Source organism: Cucurbita maxima, unplaced genomic scaffold, assembly GCF_002738345.1.
Source record: "Cucurbita maxima cultivar Rimu unplaced genomic scaffold, Cmax_1.0 Cma_Scf00002, whole genome shotgun sequence".
Taxonomy (NCBI): Eukaryota; Viridiplantae; Streptophyta; class Magnoliopsida; order Cucurbitales; family Cucurbitaceae; genus Cucurbita; species Cucurbita maxima.
Window position 1 is genome coordinate 6,902,149 of NW_019272018.1, and position 19,637 is coordinate 6,921,785.

The 19,637-nt window shown below is 35.4% G+C and overlaps 3 protein-coding genes and 2 pseudogenes across 3 annotated transcripts; all 5 read left to right on the forward strand.

Moving 5' to 3' along the window:
• Positions 1-6,499: 6,499 nt before the first annotated feature.
• LOC111498688 lies at positions 6,500-7,522 on the forward strand. The gene is made up of 2 exons (XM_023150029.1): positions 6,500-6,768; positions 6,872-7,522. Exons 1-2 carry the CDS (start codon positions 6,624-6,626, stop codon positions 7,315-7,317), a joined length of 591 nt encoding a protein of 196 aa, XP_023005797.1. The 5' UTR covers positions 6,500-6,623; the 3' UTR covers positions 7,318-7,522.
• Positions 7,523-8,694: 1,172 nt separating this feature from the next.
• Positions 8,695-12,256, forward strand: LOC111498090 (plant intracellular Ras-group-related LRR protein 9-like). Its single transcript, XM_023149164.1, has 3 exons — positions 8,695-9,587; positions 10,795-10,961; positions 11,233-12,256. The coding sequence occupies exons 1-3, from the start codon at positions 8,820-8,822 to the stop codon at positions 11,876-11,878; spliced, it is 1,581 nt and encodes a 526-aa protein (XP_023004932.1). The 5' UTR covers positions 8,695-8,819; the 3' UTR covers positions 11,879-12,256.
• Positions 12,257-13,206: 950 nt separating this feature from the next.
• Positions 13,207-16,018, forward strand: LOC111497443 (annotated as a pseudogene).
• Positions 16,019-16,569: 551 nt separating this feature from the next.
• On the forward strand, positions 16,570-17,195 carry LOC111498104. Its single transcript, XM_023149189.1, has one exon. The coding sequence runs from the start codon at positions 16,622-16,624 to the stop codon at positions 17,003-17,005; it is 384 nt and encodes a 127-aa protein (XP_023004957.1). The 5' UTR covers positions 16,570-16,621; the 3' UTR covers positions 17,006-17,195.
• LOC111498096 lies at positions 16,593-19,237 on the forward strand (annotated as a pseudogene).
• The last annotated feature ends 400 nt before the right edge of the window (positions 19,238-19,637 follow it).

Here is a 19,637-nt window from a genome sequence, read left to right on the forward strand (position 1 = left end):
TTCCACTCATAAATTTAATTGTTTTCTTAATTTTTTTTCGATATTTAAAAAAATCTTTTAAAATTTTGAAAACTAAAAGGAAAATAATTTTTTATTTTTTATTTTTTATTTTTATATTTTAAATTGAACTAAATATTAGTTTAATATAAAATTAAGACAAAAAAATGTTTTTGAACACCGAAATCCAGGAGGCGCATAGATAGGAGATTGTTTAGGGTCTTGAGACGCAGCAAACTCAAATCCGAATCAGAAAGAGGAGAGAGAAAGAGTTGTTCATTATTATCCAGTGGGCAGCAGCAGCATCATCACCAATACACTCTATTATTATTATTATATATATATATATATAAAATAAATTTAATAATACATTCTCATGCTCTATTATTGATACCTTTTTTGGAACTAAGTTATTTGCTGACGTGTCATTTATAATATCTTGCTGGCATCCACTCCCATTTCCCACGCTGTTTTTTCCTTTTTTTTTTTTTATTATTCAATAATTTAAATCTTCAAGTTTATCTCTAACAATATCAACTATTTCCAATATTTTTTTCCTCTATTTTAAAATAATGATATACGTTATGAATAACAAGTCAAATATAAAAATAAAAGTAATAGATAGCGTTCGAGATTCACGAGGCTTTTTAAATTTTACATCGAGATTTCGATAAAGAGCTCGAGACGAACCCATGACTCGATAATAATTTGATATTGAGAGTACAATAGAGTTTCAACTCGATTGTGATGGTTCGCTTATATTAGTTAAACTTCGAAGCTGACTCATCTCCACTACCCACCTACCTCCATCCCCACAAACCTCCATCCCCACAAAGCCCTAACAAGTGCAATTTAGTAATTTTGTTTTTTTTTTTTTAAATTGTTTTGTTGACTCTTCTAGTGAATTTCAACTATTGTGGTAGATACTAACAATCAAATGTTTTTGTATGTTTCTTAAACTTTTTCGTGATATAAAACATTATTGGTGCGTTTGAGATAATTTACGAGATTAAAAAAATTAAAGTTTTATATTCGTGATATTTAGTGGAACATTAAAAATATATATATATATATATTGTATGGTTTTGGGGTTGGAGTAGAAATAAAACTTTAGAATAAATATTTTAAATAAGCAAAGCAACATAAAAATGAGATGTATTTTAAATATTGAGATGTTATTATATACCCAAAGTGGCAGTGATTAGAATTATTTGTAATATTTGGATTTAATGTTGATATTTTATAGCCACCAAACCCACTTAATAAAAATATATATTTTTAATTTTTAAATTATAAGGAACAATCCCGAGGGAGAGGAACTCCCTTGACAGTGGAAAGATACATGCCTTTCACATCATACTGAACTGGACACCTAAATATATCAAATGCGCCAACTTGCTATATATATATTTAACAAATGTTGTTTTAAGCGAGAGATTAAAAAAAATAGGATATAGTTTTTATTTATTTATTATTATTTTTTTAAAAAACATATATATAAAAGAAAAGGGAAAGACTTTTTAATCCAATCATTCAAATTAAGAGGTAAGGACGGAGACAAAGACGAAAAAGGAAAGGGTTTTCCATCCTACCTTAGCTATAGACTTCTCTTAGAAGCATGAGACGTGAGCAAATTCAAAGATTTGAACCTAGAAAAAAAAATCTAATTGTTATTTTGCGAGCGCCATTTAAACATAATTTTTGAAGACATTAAATATGGGGTGGAAAATTATTGAAGGAATAGATGTGAATTTGTGGACATAAATTCATATATATATATATATATGAATTATTGTGTTGAGTGGGTGGAGGATAAATAACAAATAAAATAATAATAATTTTAAATCTTTATATAGTAACATAAAAAGAAAAATAAATAAAAGTTTCGGATATTTAAATATAAAAGTATATGTACATGTAAGGACAAAATGAAGTTTTCAAATCAATAATAATGACAATTTAGGCTACATGTATTATACCAATTTAGTCTAATAAAAATACTTTTTATCTAAAAATAATAATTTTAAACTTTCAAAAATTTCAATAATAGCGTGAGAATTTACACACATATAGATTCTAATGCTCCCATTTGAGTTTGACAATATAATTATTAGTTTTTAAAAATTACAAAAAAAATCCTAAATCGTGTCTTTGCTACGACCACATATTTATTAGATCAACCACTCCTCAAATTATTATTACAATTAAACCCTTGTACTCTTTAAAATGCACAAATAACCCCAGAACTTATGTTTTATTTCCTAAATTGAAACAACCGCTCAAAAGCGATCCTTATCATTCAAAGTAGTTTTTTCATTTTTTTCCCGTTGTAATTAAATAATTATGGGTTGATTTGGATCATTCAACAATATTAAATATCAATGCAAAATAATTAAATGTCTATTAAATGCTTTTTATGAGAACTCTAATTAACTAATTAATTAAAGGTAAGAAAATAAATTAATAGGATCATAAATAAAAAGTGTATTAACTAGTTAATATAAACATAAATAATCATTATTAAACATTAAGTTGAAAATTAAATAATTTAATTACTTAATTAAAACGCAATTAAGCATAAATTAATCAAAATATTAATAATAAAAATGTGTATTAAATAGTCTAAATATTGATATTAATTACAAGTTAAAAATAATATATATATATACATATTTTTTTTTAAGGGTTCCAATTTAAAAATAGTATTGAAATTGTTGGATCGGTGCCGATGATGATGGGCTCTGAGGCCCATTACGCATGGGATGAGAACTGTAAGGTTCGACGAATTCATTCACATCTAAAATTCGAGCCCATTTCATCAGATTGTCAAATGTCCACCACCCTTCTCGCTGGCATATCGCTCCAGTATCTGACTCTAATGTTATTTGTAATAGTCCGAGCCCACCACTACTAAATATTGTCCCATTTAGGTGTTCTCTTTCAAGTTTCCTTTCAAAAATTTTAAAACGATTCTGGTAAGAAAATATTTATATATTCTTATAACATGTAATCCTTATAAACTCATGATTATTCCTTACCGAAAAAATGGTCACCGCAGATAATGATAATGAAGAGAAAAGTGATACTGAACAGTGGCTAGTGGAAACATGACCGTTTACGAAGGTAGACCGTTTCAGTCATGGTCAAATTTGGAATTTGTCAAATAATGGTCAATTGTCAAACTTGGCTCAATTCTATAAGTCTCCATTGGTTGGTTCATTATTTATTTCAATAATTAAATTTTAAATAAAACAAAAAGAAAGTTCTAACCATTTTATCTTCATCGGTTCCACTAGAATTGCTAAATTAATAAAAAATACTATTTAAGATATTTTTTCAAAGTCAAGTTAAATTTTTTAATTCATTTTTAAAATAAATTACTTAGAAAAATGGACAATTTTGTTTGAAATATAAAATCTTAATTTAGTAGACAATATTATAGGATAGTTAATAATGTTTTTGGTGCGTACGTGTGGAAGAATGTGTTTATCCATAGCTTATAAAGACCAAAAATCAATTATGTCCTCGTAGGGTACCCAGAAAAGGGATTCCTTGGAGGGCAGTATTGGAATTGTGTTGATTTGACCATTTTGCGTGGGCCCAACAGCAACCGTCCTAGACTTTCAACCCGAAACTCGGTCCAAATCCCGACGATTGTTCAGACGAATTTGCCCCCAGTCCTCCCACCCTTTTCTTTTTCCTCTAAATTTAATTCCGCTTTATTATTATTATTATTAATTTACTAAAATAATAAATAATGACAGATGACGAATTTTATAAATTTATAGGCATAATTTTATTATATTTGAATAACAACTTGGGTGTATACATATACATATATATATATATATTAAAATCGAAAAGGACAAAGTAGTAAAATACAAACACTCCTATGGATGTGATGGATGCATGCATTGCATATCAGCACATGCAATTCCATTACGTAGTTAAAATTTAATTAATATAATATTTATTTATGGCAGCCACGTGTACCAACTCTATTCTTCCCCTCCACGTGGAATCAGCCTTCGACGCAAGGGTGGTATAGGCATTTAATTAATTATTATTTATTTTTTTTAATTTCTTAAAATGTTTTATTTTGAACATTTTAATACGTCTCTTCTCGGAGATCTTTATGCAAAACGAGATAATTGTTTTTATCATTATTCTAAACCAAAGAAATTGAATTCCTTGCGTCAAGATTTATTCTATTTTTAGATCATATTTAACGATAAATTTAACTTAAAATATAATATTTTCCCATTAAGAAAATGTATATTTTTCAAAAATGGATAAGGATATTTTCGATTAGATTTATTGATTTTGAAAATAAAAAATATATATAAATACAAATTTCAAATCAACTCGTGCTATTTATTTTGTTGGACATAAAAAATAAAAAAGATGGTGGAAAATAAAATATAATCAGTATTAACCATAAAAAAGATTATGGGATAATAATGCTTTTTTAAAGTCGGAGGCCCTTTGAATCATAATCTTGAAAATACATACAATATATTTGTAATTTAATCATACAATTATTTATTTGAGCAGCCACATTTATAATAACAATAACGAACATCGTTGGCTGATTTTGCTCCATCCATGCGTGTCGCATTAGATTCCTTATACTCCAACTATTCCCACATGTTTCCATACTTTATTTAACTTCTCCAATACTCTAATATATAATTCAAACTAACACCCATCTTTCAAAAATCTTAAATCCATTTCAACTTATTTTTAGAAATATAATATTCAAGAATCCGACTAATTCAGACCATTCCACTTAAACGGTAATCTGAACCCACCATCCAAAATTTCAAGTTGGTCGGAATTTTATATTTTTAAAATGAAGGGGAATAAAAGTTAACTTAAAACAAACCGGAGAACATCACGTGTTCATCATTTGCAAAACAGTCAACAAATGTGTGTATATCATTATTTCTATTAAATTGATATACTATAATACATTACAATATATAAAGCTTCAACAACTATCCATTACACAAATTTAGAATTAACAACTATCGAGTACGCACGTTGGGTTAAAGAAATCTTAGTTGGGTTAGTGAAAGGAACTGGATCACAACCCAACCCAATCCTATTTTTTTTAGTTCGTTGAATTGAGATGTAGGGTGTAAATATCATAAAACTCAAATATGTCTTAATATTATTAATATGTGGAACAATTGGGGTAAAGGTGGAGTAGGGTTGAGTCGATGTGAACTGGCCACCTGAATTTCGTTAATATTCATAAAAATCTTAAAAATAGGGTAGGGTTGGGTGGGTTGTAACTTTACTTTTGAGGCGGTCGAGTCAATGTCAACTCACAAACTAAACTAAATTTTCGATTTTCCAGACATTTAAACGCGACACAAACTTAGAAAATACAAAAAGTAAAATGTAACCCAACCAAAAATTTATGGTCAAAATTGGGTAGTTCGGGATAGTTGGTTCTGGAGCCTAGTTAACATCCCTATCCCCTCATAGCAAAAAGGCCGTACATGGTAGTTAAGAGTAATGTAAATAACATTTATTTATTTGAAATATATGGATTAATTTAACCTAAAAGGAAAAAACAAAAGAGATGGACAAATTGGGAGAGTAGAAAAAGAGTGTTTGACAACGCAGCACCAGTACATGAGTGCCACGTGGGAGGAATTACGTGAAAGATTGATTAGTCCTTCACTTTATTTCTTTTCCTCTTTAACTTAATATATTAACTAAAAAAAGCAGCTTTAATTATATTACTTTGTCCTATTAAACCAACTTAGTTACGTTAATTTTGATTTTTCTCCTCTGTCACCACTTTCCATATCTTAGAGAGTTCGAATCAATTCCTTCACAAAATCCCAATTTTGACAGTTGAATGTTTATCATTATTTTTTTAATAAAAAGCTCAATTATAATTTATGATTTAAAGGTTCGATTATTTATCTGCAACAAAAAAGGAAAAAAAATCAATATTTTCGTGATTTTGTATAAAGAACAGTTTCAAGTAGGCCCCGGTGGCATGTTGCATGTTTGGGGTTTGAATTTTGCCCTTTAAATTATTACATAAATTCTTTTTATACTGTGCTGACGTTTCCTGGTGAGCTCGGGGGCAAATATGACATTTCAGTTAAATAATATAATTAAAAACTCTGAATTTTGTTTGATTTTGATTTAATTTTGAAAAAGGAATCTGATTGATAAAATATATTTACTTTTGATCTTTTAAAAACAGAATTAAAATCAGTATGAAAATAGGAAAGAGTAAAAAGGGAGGGAAATTAAAAAGGAAAAAAGACGTTGCAATAAGAAGAGAACCTTCACCCAAATTTCAAGCCTGAAAACGAGGGCTTACTTACCCAGTGGACCAATGTTTGATCGACACGTGGACTCCGAATTTTGAAAAGAATATTCGTATTTTGGACTGGGCTTCGCGGGTCCCACTAGAGTCCACCTCCCTCCTCTCCCTTTAAATACTCGGCAAAATCACTGCCTTCGGTTTGCAAAGAGAAGTCCTGTTCCCCACATTCTTCTTCGTCTTCTTCCCGCTCTCCTTTTCTTCTACTCGGTTACGTTTCCCTTTCCACCAACAGAGCTTGATTAATTCAATTCACTCACACTTTATAGAAGCCATGAGGTCTAATACTGCAGCCGGAACCATGAAGTTTCTCTGTAGCTATGGCGGCAAGATTCTTCCACGTCAAACCGACGGTAAACTTCGTTACGTTGGTGGTCTTACAAGAGTTCTAGCCGTCGATCATTCCGTAACGTATTCTGGTTCGTAATCTGTTTTTTTTTTTTTTTTTTTAAATCTTTTGAAATTTGTTTCTCTTCTCTAGGTTTTCATGTATTTCGTTTTTTTCTTAATTCCGTTTTGCAGAGTTAATGGTGAAGCTTGTAGAATTCTGTGGTTCTTCCGTTACGTTGAAGTGCCAATTGCCAGACGGAGACTTGGAAATGTTGATTACAGTTAGATCCGACGAGGATTTGGCCAATATCGTCGAGGAATACGATCGTGCTTCTTCGTCGTTGTTGCATCCTCTTAAAATCAGAGCCATTCTTGCGCCTCCAAAATCTCTTAAAAAAGTTTCTCCTCCGTCGAGCGTGTACTTCAATCTTCCTAATTCTCCCTGCTACAGCGCGGATTCGCTTCCGAGCTCGCCACAGTACGCAATCAACGATCGGATCTCTTCTCCTTCGTACAGATACATCCGTCGGATCCCCTCGCCTCCAAGTAAATACTTCGTCGGACAGCGTAATTGCCATGGAAGAAATTGTTGCCATGGGAGCCCTAGGTCTTTGTACTCATGCCCTCACTGGCACTGATACAAAATCCCTAAACTCGAGGCGAAGACTCCATATAAAGCACAAACCCTAGGTAGATGATGACAAAAGAGAAAACAGAACAAAATAGTTTTTAGTTTTGATTTGTGATTGGTTGATTATTGGAACATAGTTTTAAAACTCGTTCGAATTCATTAATTGTTTGCTTGAAAAGAAAATTGATTAATCCATCAGAAGTTTTTCGAAAGGAGTTCGTATTCTCAAATCTCAATCTCCGTCGCGGTTCCGGTTACCCGGCGGGCGTTGGAAATTAATTGAAAAAATTTGTTAAAAGAAAGAAAGGCAGGAGGGTAAGGTGGGGTCATGAATTTAATTTGGAGAGAAATAAGAAGAGTCAGTTGCGTTGTGGTTGGCCATATATTAGTTGGCATCACAAGGACGAAGGAAGGGGGATGGCTTTGGGAGTCATTTGACGGAAATGCCCTTGTTTTTTTTGAAGCCGAGTCGACGCATATTCAGAGGGGTCAATGAAATTTTGTCAAACTTGGCTTCAAAGAACACGAAAAGTTGGTTCATGATTTCATACACTCCGAGGGGATTTTGAATAATTTAATCACCAAAATTATTGGAATTTTATAATGGAACTCTCGGAAAATGCTCAAGTTTCATAAAATCATCAACTTTTCAATAACAATTAATAACAACTCAAAATATACTAAACTTTTCATTCAAATGAATATGCATTCCATTTATAAATCGTTTTGTTTGTGATCTATTAGGGTAGATATCAAGATATAATATTTAGATAATATATCTATAAATCTTAAATATATCTAATAGTCCGTTAATATTTTTTTTAGTTGATTAACCGTATAATATATTTTATCTTATTTTCAAATTTTATATATTTTAAGGTAGGATTTAATTTGATTAACCATATATTTTTAGGATCTGTTTTTCATTTTTAACCGTATTCTGTTTCTCATTAGATAGATAAATAATTAACCATTTCTCATTTTTAACAGTATTATAGAATAATTAATCTGAGTCATTGCGAAGCACAGCTCACTCCATTTGACCAGAATAATGCTATATCATAAAAAACTTAGTGTTTTAGTTACAATACAATATGGTTGTTAAATTTAGAAACCGATGCTCTACTTTTTGATATATAGTGTTTAGAGTTTATTATTTGTATAATTAATAGAGCAAATATTAAAAATATATAAAATCCATAATTCCTCTAATCTTTAACCGTATATCTTACGCGAAATGATTAGCAACGGACGCGTTAACGATGAAAGAAATGGTCAAATTTTGTTTTAAATTAATAATTATCAATAACTCAATGATGGGGAAATTTATTATTACCCGCTGTTACAGTTGTAACCAACTGGGATGACGTGGATGAATCCGGCTGTGAAGGTTTGGCCGAGCTGAGTGTAATATCTCCGCTCCTTCCAGTGTCTGTTCTCCTTTTTCTTATTCTTCTTCTTACTCTCTTTGTTCTTCTGCTCCGATCAATTGTTCTTCGATCACTCACCATGGCGATGGATCCCAACCCAAAACGTTTCCCCATCCTTTCCTATGTCCTGGCCCGAATCCCCTCTCTCAGCCCTCGATCGCCGCGCGTCGAAACCGACATCGAACAGCCTGCATCTCCGATGTCCCGCAACGCTCCGCATCATTCCTCCCATCCTTCCTCATCCTCCCCCCGAATCGTCGATCACATGCCTCATTTATCGGACCCTAAGTTATTGGCTTCTATGACCAGCGCTATATCTGATGTCGCTAAGACCCGATCCGTCCTCAAAAACCTTGGGGAGAGACCTGACCATGAGGCTGTCGATACTGCTAATGCTAAGCTCGCTGATGTAGAATCCAAGTTGTCTGCCAAGCTCCAGGAAATCGTGCTTTCGTCTAGGCCGGCGGATGTGGAGTTGCTCGAGTGGAGGGCTCATCTTGCTCAGCAAGAGAACGAGTGCCGGGAGGCGGCGGATAAAGAGAAGCAGGTGTATAAGGCGATTGTGCAATTGGATGCGATGCACGAGGCGTATGAGAAGATGTTGAAGGAAGCTGAGGAGAGGTTGGTGAAGATTTACGAGTCGGCGGAGAGAGGACTGCCGGAGGAGCAACGCTTGGATCCAGTGAACGAGGAGGTCAATGATGATGTTGCGAGGATTCTTCAGGAGGCAAATGAGAAGCAAATTGATCGAGTTAGTCTCTCCGGCCGACGTTTGCGGTTCTTGCCTGAAGAATTTGGACGTATTCGGGGATTGGTTGTGCTTGATATTTCCTGCAATCAACTCAAGGTTAGCTTACGACATTCAATGCCTTATTCTTTGCATCTGTAGTCGAATCATCACCACACTGTGACAGATTATACTAGCGACCGATAATGAATTCCTGCTCTTGAATGAACCATTTGTGTGTGAAATTATGTTGAATTGAAGTCTTCATTAGTTCATACGAGTATAGGGGCTTTTTGTAGCTTATATGGCGATTAGAATCTTTCTTAGAGACACGCGATTGGTTTAACTATGGCTTATCGTTCCGACTGTTTGAGAAGTCTTCGTTAACATCGACTTGTGTGCAGTATGTTTCAAGGCTGGTTTTTAGCTCCTCAGTGTTGTTTGCTTTTGTAATAATGATGTGCTTAAGGTTGATATCAGAATCACTTTTTAGACTCTTGGTTTAACATTTCAATATATTGAGGATATCATTTTCTTCCTGTTTGGAGATGGGATAAATGGATGGGGGCCATTCCATTGAAGTTCTGCTGATTGTAAATTCTTTTACTGTCAATGATGACCATTTAGATCTTAGTGCAATGGTGCCTTTAGCAGGCCCTTCAATCGAAATTTACACTGGGATGTTAAGGACCAAGAATTTCTTTCCCCTTTGTCATAGTCCTCTAGTTATAGGGCATTTAGAGCACTCTTGTAAAAGATGGGGGCTGGATATGGGTGGTTTATGCCAAGATGCACAGAATTCAACGGACAATGCTATGTACGAACGGTGGTCTCTGGCAGAAAGATTATACTCAAGAAGTCTATTAGGGACTTTTAACAACTTTCTTCAATGGAAGTTGCTGGTATAATCCAGGAAACAGGAAGAAATTCCAACTCTGGGGCTGCTTATTTTTGGACAGGAAAAAAATGAACTATCCATGGTCTTATTATTCATCATTGCTATGATGATGATTTGAAATCTATGGAGAGAAGTCTATAAATAATTGGTGCAGATGGCAGGAGATTGTCCTGAAGTCTGTAATATTGGTTAGACCAATATTAATGCTTTGCATCTTAGATATGTGGTCGGGCTATTTTTGCCTTTTGTATAATAATCTTCTCAACTTCCATTGATATGCTTAGCATGTGCTTTTCACAGATCTGTCAATTTTGGACTTGGATTTGAGATGGCCATATTAAAAATTGAAGATTCCCGAATATTTATTTGTATGATTTGTTTCTTCAATTATTTTTTTTATTTCTTCACTTGCATTTACAACTAATGCAGATTATCCCTGATTCGATATCCGGCTTAGAAAATCTAGAAGAGATGAATGCCTCATCCAATCTTCTGGGGACATTGCCTGACTCAATTGGCTTACTGCAAAAGCTGAAACTCCTGAATGTCTCCGGAAACAAGTTGCACGCCCTTCCTGACACAATATGCCAGTGCAGGTACAAGATTTTACCTACGCAAGAAATAACATCTTTCTATCATTTTGCCAATATGATCATAGATCAATTGCTTAAGGCATATTCCTTCGATCAAGACCGTTTAAATCCCTCACTTTACATGTTTTTGAACAAAAAGTCATCTTTCTAGCATTTCTCCATGACTGTACAGTACCCACATTTCACACTTTTTTAAAAATATATTAAGCGATGGTTTATTATGAATTTTCTGCCGCAAAGTTAAGACTTCTATTATTGCGTCTTGAATCCGTAGGTCATTGGTGGAGTTAGATGTGAGCTTCAACAGTCTAACGTACTTGCCAACAAATATTGGCCATGAACTGGTGAATTTGCAGAAGCTTGCTATCCAGTTAAACAAAATACGTTCACTTCCCTCTTCTGTTTGTGGTATGAGCTCTTTGCGTTACCTGGATGCTCATTTCAACGAGCTTCATGGCCTTCCTCAGGCAATTGGGAAATTGACTCAACTTGAGTATCTCAACCTAAGCAGTAACTTTACTGACCTTAATGAACTTCCACAGACCTTCGGTGATTTATCCAGCCTTAGGGAACTTGATCTTAGCAATAACCAGATTCACTCTCTACCTGATACATTTGGCCATCTTGAGAATTTAAAGAAACTAAACTTGGAGCAAAATCCTCTTGAAACTCCACCCATGGAAGTCGTAAACAAAGGACCGGATGCTGTGAGGACATTCATGTCCAAGAGGTGGCTTGAAATTCTTGAGGAGGAAGATAGAAAAAGAACTCTTGCAGTGGAAGAACAAGGACAGACTGGATGGCTGACTCGAAGCACTTCTTGGGTGAAGACTTACGTTTCTGGGGTTACAGAAACCGTGTCTGGTATTGTTGGATCTCCTAAAAGTCCGAAAGACCCTTTTCTTGATCAGCAGCTATAATGTGATGGAGCTCTTACACCCATTTTTACATTCCTTACACCTCTACCTGTCGCGGCCTTGCTTCCTTCACCCCACACTGATTTTTGGTCCTTGATGATATGTCTCGATCAGGTTCAGTAGATTCTTTTACTGTCATGAGAACTCATAAGAAACCACAATTATAAGGAATTTTTGTTGGAGTTTGAAGCCTGGATGAGTTTGCTATTGTGTGTTTTTGTAGCGTGTCTACGGCAATTGAACAGTGAGGGAAAATTGCTGGGTTACTTACATTTCTCCCCGGTTCATTACTGGCCGCATTGTACATTTCTCCTTACTAATAACCATATTTTCCCATCCAGTTTGACCTGAATGACTCTCTTTCACTCCAATATTTAGTTTGAGTCAACTTATTTTCCTTACACTTTGAAGCAATCGATTATCTTTGGCTATTCATTTCTAACATTACTATCACATCTTGTATGAAACATATGTAGGTGTAAAGGATAAAGAAAGAAGAGATAGAAAACATATACTTTTTAGTCTTTTGATAGTTTCATGTATATATACTTATTCTAGTTCACTTTGTCACATTTGAACACAAATTGACTTTTGTGTAATCTAGAGAGATCTTGTATGTGTATAAACTACAGGGAAACGTTGATTTCATTCATAATTAGATCCATTGTAGCGGATCCTGCTTTGGTTGGCCCTTCCAATAAATAAAATAAATGAACTACTTTTAGTTAGGTGTAAAATGTGTGTGATTGATTCGAAGGCTTCTTGATCCTGGTTGGAGTGATTTAAAGGTTAATCATATTGTTGGCTGTGTTCAAGACAGAGTCGAGAGCGTGCCTTGAAATTTTGAACACTCAAGTCTGTCTGCGTTTCAAAATTGGACTGCCACCGCAATGAAACAATTCAGCCTTTTCTTTGCTGCGTTGTCCTGCAATCCAAGGCTTCACATTGCGACTGCATGCATATCGCCAAGTGAATGCTACTGAGATTCTACTGTTCATTTCTCAGATAAGCCTCCTTCACTCAACTTTTATTATAGTTTAGTAGTGTCAAATAAATGAAGCTTCAGCCTCCTCACGCAACCCATCTTCATGTTTGTCACTATAAACAATTGCTATTTATGACGTGGTGATTGCGTTTACTTCTCTATATTAAACTAATCCCCCTCGGTGTTCATGTGGCCCTTTTTGCTTATTAATTTAAAACTGGCAACTACCTGACATGATTTCAATTTAAAAGGCAGTGCCTTGGGATTGTGTTCCTGTGGCCCTATTTGCTTATTCTTTTGCATTCTTTGGAAATTGACACTTCTGTCTGCTGCTGCTTAATTTTGATGGGATGCAGATTACAACACACAGTTGCTTAATCTCGATGAAGCCCATTTGGTTTCAGAGTGTGAGAGGGATTTGAAGGGGTTGGATAATGGAGAGGGATGGGAGGAGGTGATGACTGAGATAAGGAAGCAGATGGGGCTGGCGGGTCCTCTGGTTTTGGTGAGCTTTTTGCAGTATAGTTTGCAGCTGATATCGATCATGTTCATTGGCCATCTCGGAGAGCTGCAACTCTCTGGTGCTTCAATGGCATTCTCTTTTGCTGGAGTCACTGGCTTTAGTCTCTTGGTATGCTGCTTATCTTCCTTTCATCTTCCCTTCTTGTACTGCCAACCATTGCCAATTGTTTTCTTTTCAACTCTTCATTTTAGGTTCGAATTAACATATGGAAATCCAATGTTCAATCAGTACCCTCACAATCAACAAAATTTTGTTTCTTTATTTCACATTTTTGTAGCTAGGAATGGGCAGTGCATTAGAGACACTATGTGGACAAGCCTATGGAGCAAAACAATATCACATGCTCGGGATCCACATGCAAAGAGCCATGGTAGTCATTTCAATTATCTGCATTCCCATAGCCCTTTTGTGGGCATCAATCCAACAAATCTTCACACTTCTCAAACAAGACCCACTCATTTCAGAGCAAGCTGGAATCTATGGCAAGTGGCTAATCCCCAGCATCATCCCTTATGTCCTTCTTCAGTGCCAACTTAGATTCTTGCAGACACAAAATCTAACTTCTCCATTGCTGATTGCCACCGGAGCTTCCAGTTTGATCCATCTTTTTGTTTGTTGGGGTTTGGTTTATGGATTTGGGTTTGGCATCAGAGGAGCTGCTTTGTCCTCTGCCATAACTTACTGGGTCAATGTGCTGGTTTTGGGTCTGTACATCAAGTTTTCTCCTCAATGTCAGAAGACTTGGACTGGCTTCTCCATTGATGGAATCAAGAATTTGGTTGGCTTCTTGGCTTTGGCGATTCCTTCTTCACTCATGATATGGTGAGTAAAGTAACTGATCCGGTCGGTATCTCCCAAGTTATTTATCGTTCACAACTCGAACACTCTTTAATCGTTCATACATAAACATTTCCTAACTTCATGATATAATATTGTTTAATTCATGAATGGCAGCTTGGAGTACTGGTTGAGCGAGTTTTTAGTTCTCATGTCCGGGCTTCTTCCCAATCCAGGGTTGGAAACGTCGATGCTGTCGATCAGGTTGGGTCTATTATATTTGCTAGTTTTAAACTTTTTATAATTTTTTTTAAACTTTTAATTTTGTATGTACCGACTAAACACTTGGTTTATCAAATAAAGCATCATTTTGTAAGTTAATTTTGAGCTCAGTTATTCTTAGATAATGTAGTCAACATATTGGGTAAGCACAATGATCAAGTAGAGACTTCTAATTATTATGAGTGAAATGATTTGGGTGCAGCTTGAGCACAAGTTCGCTGGTTTTCAGAATTGCCTATGGTTTCGGCAGTGTAGTGAGGTATAAAGTACTAAGTTTATAAATTTGAATGGGTTGAAAATCAATTAAACACAAAATTGAAAATTTATGAATTTTTTTTTTAAAAAAAATTTCGAGACCAAATAGACACAAACTTTAAGTTTTATAGTTTGATATAACTGAAACGGTAATTTTGCTGTTATGAATGAAGCACAAGAGTGTCGAATGAGTTAGGGGCAGGGAAGGCAACGGCAGCTAGGCTAGCAGCGAAGGAAGTGGTGGTTTTGGGGGTCGCAGAAGTAATGGCATTAGGAATTTTACTAAAAAGGAATGGCATTAGGAATTTTACTAATTGCTGTGAGGAACGAATGGGGTTATGTGTTCACCAATGAAGCAGAGGTGGTGAAATATTTGAGTATGATAGTGCCAATACTTGCCACTTCCAACTTTATGGATGCCATCCAAGGCGTCCTTTCAGGTACGATATGATTCCCGAGAAATTTTCTAGAGTTCTTTATCTAACTTTTGTATTTATTGTATGACACGTCAGTTTGTTTCTATATATTAACCCAGGTGCTGCAAATACGTCATTTTTTGTATTTGTGGTACCTAGTTAGTAAGAGATAATTGGGTGTAATTTGTTATTAATAAATGGGTATGGGTATTCAGGGCTAGCTAGAGGATGTGGATGGCAGAAGATAGGGGCATGGGTGAACCTTGGAGCATATTACCTACTCGGGTTACCTTGCGCTATAATCTTCACTTTTCTGTTGCATTTTGGAGGGAAGGTATATATATTACTATTTATTATTTTCTTTCTTTAACTATTAATTACCTTAAAATAATTATAGTTGCTATTAAACTCTCGTTTGAATTTGGTTGAAAATTAAGATTTTAAAAAGTAGCAAATAAAAGATACTATGGATGGGAATTACATGTGGAGGTTGTCGACAATCCATTCTGCTTTTGTTCATTACTTTTAACACAAACTGGGAGGACCAGGTCCGTCATACTTCCTTACTTCCTATTTTCCATTTTTTGTTTTTTTTTAAAAAAAATGATTTTTTCTTTATTTACTCTTATATATATATACATATATATATATATTTATAAATCTTCTTCCATCAGGCAAGCAAAGCAAAAGAAAGACTACTGTTTGGCTCAAGTCTTCCTCTCCGATGAGAATTGAGAGCTCATTCTTTCTTTCAAATGTACAAATGTCTCAAGGTTAAACAACTTGATCTTCATTATAAGTTCAGATCGACTTACTTATTTTCCTATCATTTATCCATTTAAGTTGTATTATAGTAGTTAGCAACACTAATTAATCACAATTAAATAAATATATGATTTCATTAATATAAAACTTTAGGACATAAAGAGAAAAAAAAAAAAAGGAATGAAATTTATATTAAAAATATATGGGCACATGCAGAGAGTAGTCCCCAAATTATGCAATTGGCAGTTGACTTACTACTTCAATCAAAGCTCATTATCAAGTACCAGCCTTATTATAAAACAGCTTATATCCCTAATTTTAGGGATTTATATCAAATTTAATCATAAATTTTAATTTCGTCAAATTAAGTGTCCATTCAATTTTCACTAAATATTAGTTTTATAAGAAAAAAAAAATGATTGCTCCAATAAAAATATCATATACTATAAATTGCAATATTTTATGAATTGAAGGCAGAAATTAATTTTGTACCCTGAAAAGATATATTGGCCCCCACATAATGAGGTCGAGCACCTCCCCATGTGCAGCACATGGCTGCCAATTCCTTTCCCAAACACCAATGTTGAGGCAACTTTGAAAATAATCAATCAAAATCCAAGATTCAATTAATATCCCTTTGAGTTGTCATAATAATTCATATATAAAAACAAATAACAAACGGAAGGTTTGCATAAAAAGCACATACTCTCATCAGATTGCTCTGTAACGCAAAGCGCAGAAGAATGTCTACTCCGGCGACGGAGGCAGTTTTGTTGTCGGGGATATTTCTGTTGCTTTCAGGTTCGTGTATTGTCGTTCTTAATTTTGATTTGATGGGGCGATGGGTTCCAATTGTGGGGTTGTTAGTGGTTGCCGGAGTGGCGGTGGTGGCCGCGAGAGCCACCATGGTGGCGTGGATCACGGTGTTGGTGCTGTTGGCGTTCGCCGGAAACCGACGGCGGGTTTTGGTGAAACAGGGAAGACAGATCACCGCTGATGTAGCCATGTACTTGAGCGCCGTGTTGGTTAAAGAAAGAGGGCTTGTTGCTGTTGCTTTCGCCGCCGTCCTCAGCTTCGTCGCCGTGGTTCGGTCGATGGAGATCGATTCACTCTCTGTTTCTGTTTAATCTTATAAATTATGGAAGAAAAAGAATGGTTTTTTATTTTGTCCGGAGAGAGAAATTGGGGGGATTTTACTTTATTTGATAGTGGTCGTAGATTATAGAAGTTGTTTTATAAATGTTTCAAAATATCATTTTTTTAGAATGATGAGTAAAAAACTAATGTGACAGAAGTGTGAGAATACCCATTTAGAAATATTTTTGAAAAGTAAAGTCTACATAGGTATTTTGCAACAAATGAAATTTTAAATAAGCTATTTTTAAAAAAAGTTTAATACTAAAATATTTATATATATAATTAGAGCAGACTTTGAATTCTTGAAGTTAATAGATCATAAGACTGATATTGGAGAAAGCATAGTTGAAAAAATTGAGATACAAACAAACATAATATTTAATATTAATAAATAGAATACAGAATTGAAGAGGTAAACAAAGCCAAGTCACTCATTTTCAACCCAAATTCATTCTATGGGAAAAGAAAAGGCATTCAAAATGAGAGTGAATTAGAGAGTTTAGAGGGATTGAATGAAAGACGTTGAGAAAGATGAGTTCTTCCTTCCCTCCACGTGCCTTTCATTAGTTTACGCAGATCCCATTTCAGTCTTGCTTCCATTTCTGGGGATCTTTCTCCAATCCTTCTGCGCCTGTCTTTCAAGTACCCAAGCTCTCAATCATGTGTTCATTTGTTTCAGAGCTTATCCATAGGAGCTGCTAGGAGTTCTGTAGAATTGTGGAAGCTGGGAGTCGATTCTACTCTAGATCGGAAACCAAATGGTTAAGGTTTGATTCAGCTCCATCCTCATCACAACATTTTGAAGTAATGGATCCTTATGTATGAACAGTTTATTGGTGCCTGCAAGGACCCTGTAATGGTGATAGTAACTGAGCTCTTATTAGGAGGGACTTTACGAAAGTACCTGCTCAATATGCGCCCACGCTGCTTGGACACACATGTGGCTGTTGCTTTCGCGCTCGATATTGCTCGAGCTATGGAATGCTTGCACTCTCGTGGCATCATACACCGTGATCTGAAACCTGGTAGTCTTTTTCATCCTCCTCATAATCCCAACTGAGATCACGGTAGCTTGCTGTTGTATACCGTCGCCTTAAGTACATTCAAGAATTTATAGGCTGAAGGCTTTAACTTCCTTGCTTGAATTCTCAATGTGTTGGCAGAGAACCTACTGTTGACTGCAGATCACAAAACAGTTAAACTAGCTGATTTTGGTTTGGCAAGAGAAGAGTCGTTGACGGAGATGATGACTGCGGAGACGGGGATGTACCGTTGGATGGCTCCCGAGGTGCTCGTTTTAGGAAATATAGTTTGGTTCCTTCCAAGCATTCAAAGTAGCTAAGTTTCATTGTTATATGATGTCAGTTGTACAGCTCTGTGACACTAAGGCAAGGGGAGAAGAAACATTACAACCATAATGTGGATGCCTATAGCTTTGCCATTGTGTTATGGGAACTGCTACACAACAAGTTGCCATTTGAAGGCATGTCAAATCTTCAAGCGGCCTATGCAGCTGCTTTTAAGGTAATACCTCCTCCCTCCTTCATATCAACTGTTTGCTATCTCATCTTTGTGGAAGATGGATTTTGGGTTATGATTATTGTTTCAGAATGTAAGGCCTAGTGCAGACAATCTTCCCGAGGAACTGGCTATCCTTCTAATAACATCTTGTTGGCAAGAGGATGCAAATGCACGTCCAAACTTCACCCAAATCATCCAAATGCTACTCACTTACTTCTACACCATAGCACCCCCGAGCCGATGATTCCTTACCGAGTTTTCACTTCTGAGAACACGGTGTTTCCTCCCGAGTCTCCTGGAACAAGCTCACTGATGGCAGTCCGGTAGGGGGACACTCAGAAAAGCTAAAATGGAAAATAAGGCCAGAGGTTGTTTCTTCTGCTCCAGTTATTGTTACTAAGCTCTAGAATGGTGGGAAAAAAGGAACAGCAGTGAGCTATTTCCCTGTTGAAAGAGAGTAGGCGGAGTAACAACAGGTTTTGTATCCAACTAAGGATTTCCTTCATCCCCCACCATGTATCAATCTGTAGCACAGCCTAAGCCTTACATCGTCATGATGGAATAGAAGAGCATCCTGATGCTTGGATGTATGATGTTGGAGATTCGACCCTCAATATCATGATCTAATAAAATCTTGTATAAGAATTCTTTTCCTAATCTATTAAATGGTATACTTGAATAAGCATAATCGGTTCATATTTCTCTGAGTCCCTGCACATCCTTAGATTTTTTGAAATTCTAATGGTGGTTTGAACAAGGGATTGTCACAACCCAAGTCCACCGCTAGTAGATATTGTTCGCTTTGGCCCGTCATGCATCGTTGTCAGCCTTGTGGTTTTAAAATCCGTATATTAGAGAGAGGTTTCCACACTTTTATAAAGAATGTTTCGTTCCCCTCTTCAATCGATGTGGAATCTCACAGTGACCGAATAAGTATAGGTATTTGACAGAAAAGGTAATCTCTATTGATCAGGCTCCAATCGAGTTATGTGTTCCAAAGATTTTTCTGCCATTTCAACATTTCTTTGAGCTCTGGAGGAAGCCAAAGAGGGTCCTCCAAACAACATCATTGGGTGCAGTGGACATGTTGACAATGAACTG

Coding starts and splice junctions, on each gene's coding strand:
- LOC111498104 (XM_023149189.1), top strand. CDS start 16,622: ATGTCTACTCCGGCGACGGAGGCAGTTTTGTTGTCGGGGATATTTCTG.
- LOC111498688 (XM_023150029.1), top strand. CDS start 6,624: ATGAGGTCTAATACTGCAGCCGGAACCATGAAGTTTCTCTGTAGCTAT. Junction 6,769..6,871: donor TCATTCCGTAACGTATTCTG/GTTCGTAATCTG, acceptor TCCGTTTTGCAG/AGTTAATGGTGAAGCTTGTA.
- LOC111498090 (XM_023149164.1), top strand. CDS start 8,820: ATGGCGATGGATCCCAACCCAAAACGTTTCCCCATCCTTTCCTATGTC. Junction 9,588..10,794: donor TTTCCTGCAATCAACTCAAG/GTTAGCTTACGA, acceptor CAACTAATGCAG/ATTATCCCTGATTCGATATC. Junction 10,962..11,232: donor GACACAATATGCCAGTGCAG/GTACAAGATTTT, acceptor TTGAATCCGTAG/GTCATTGGTGGAGTTAGATG.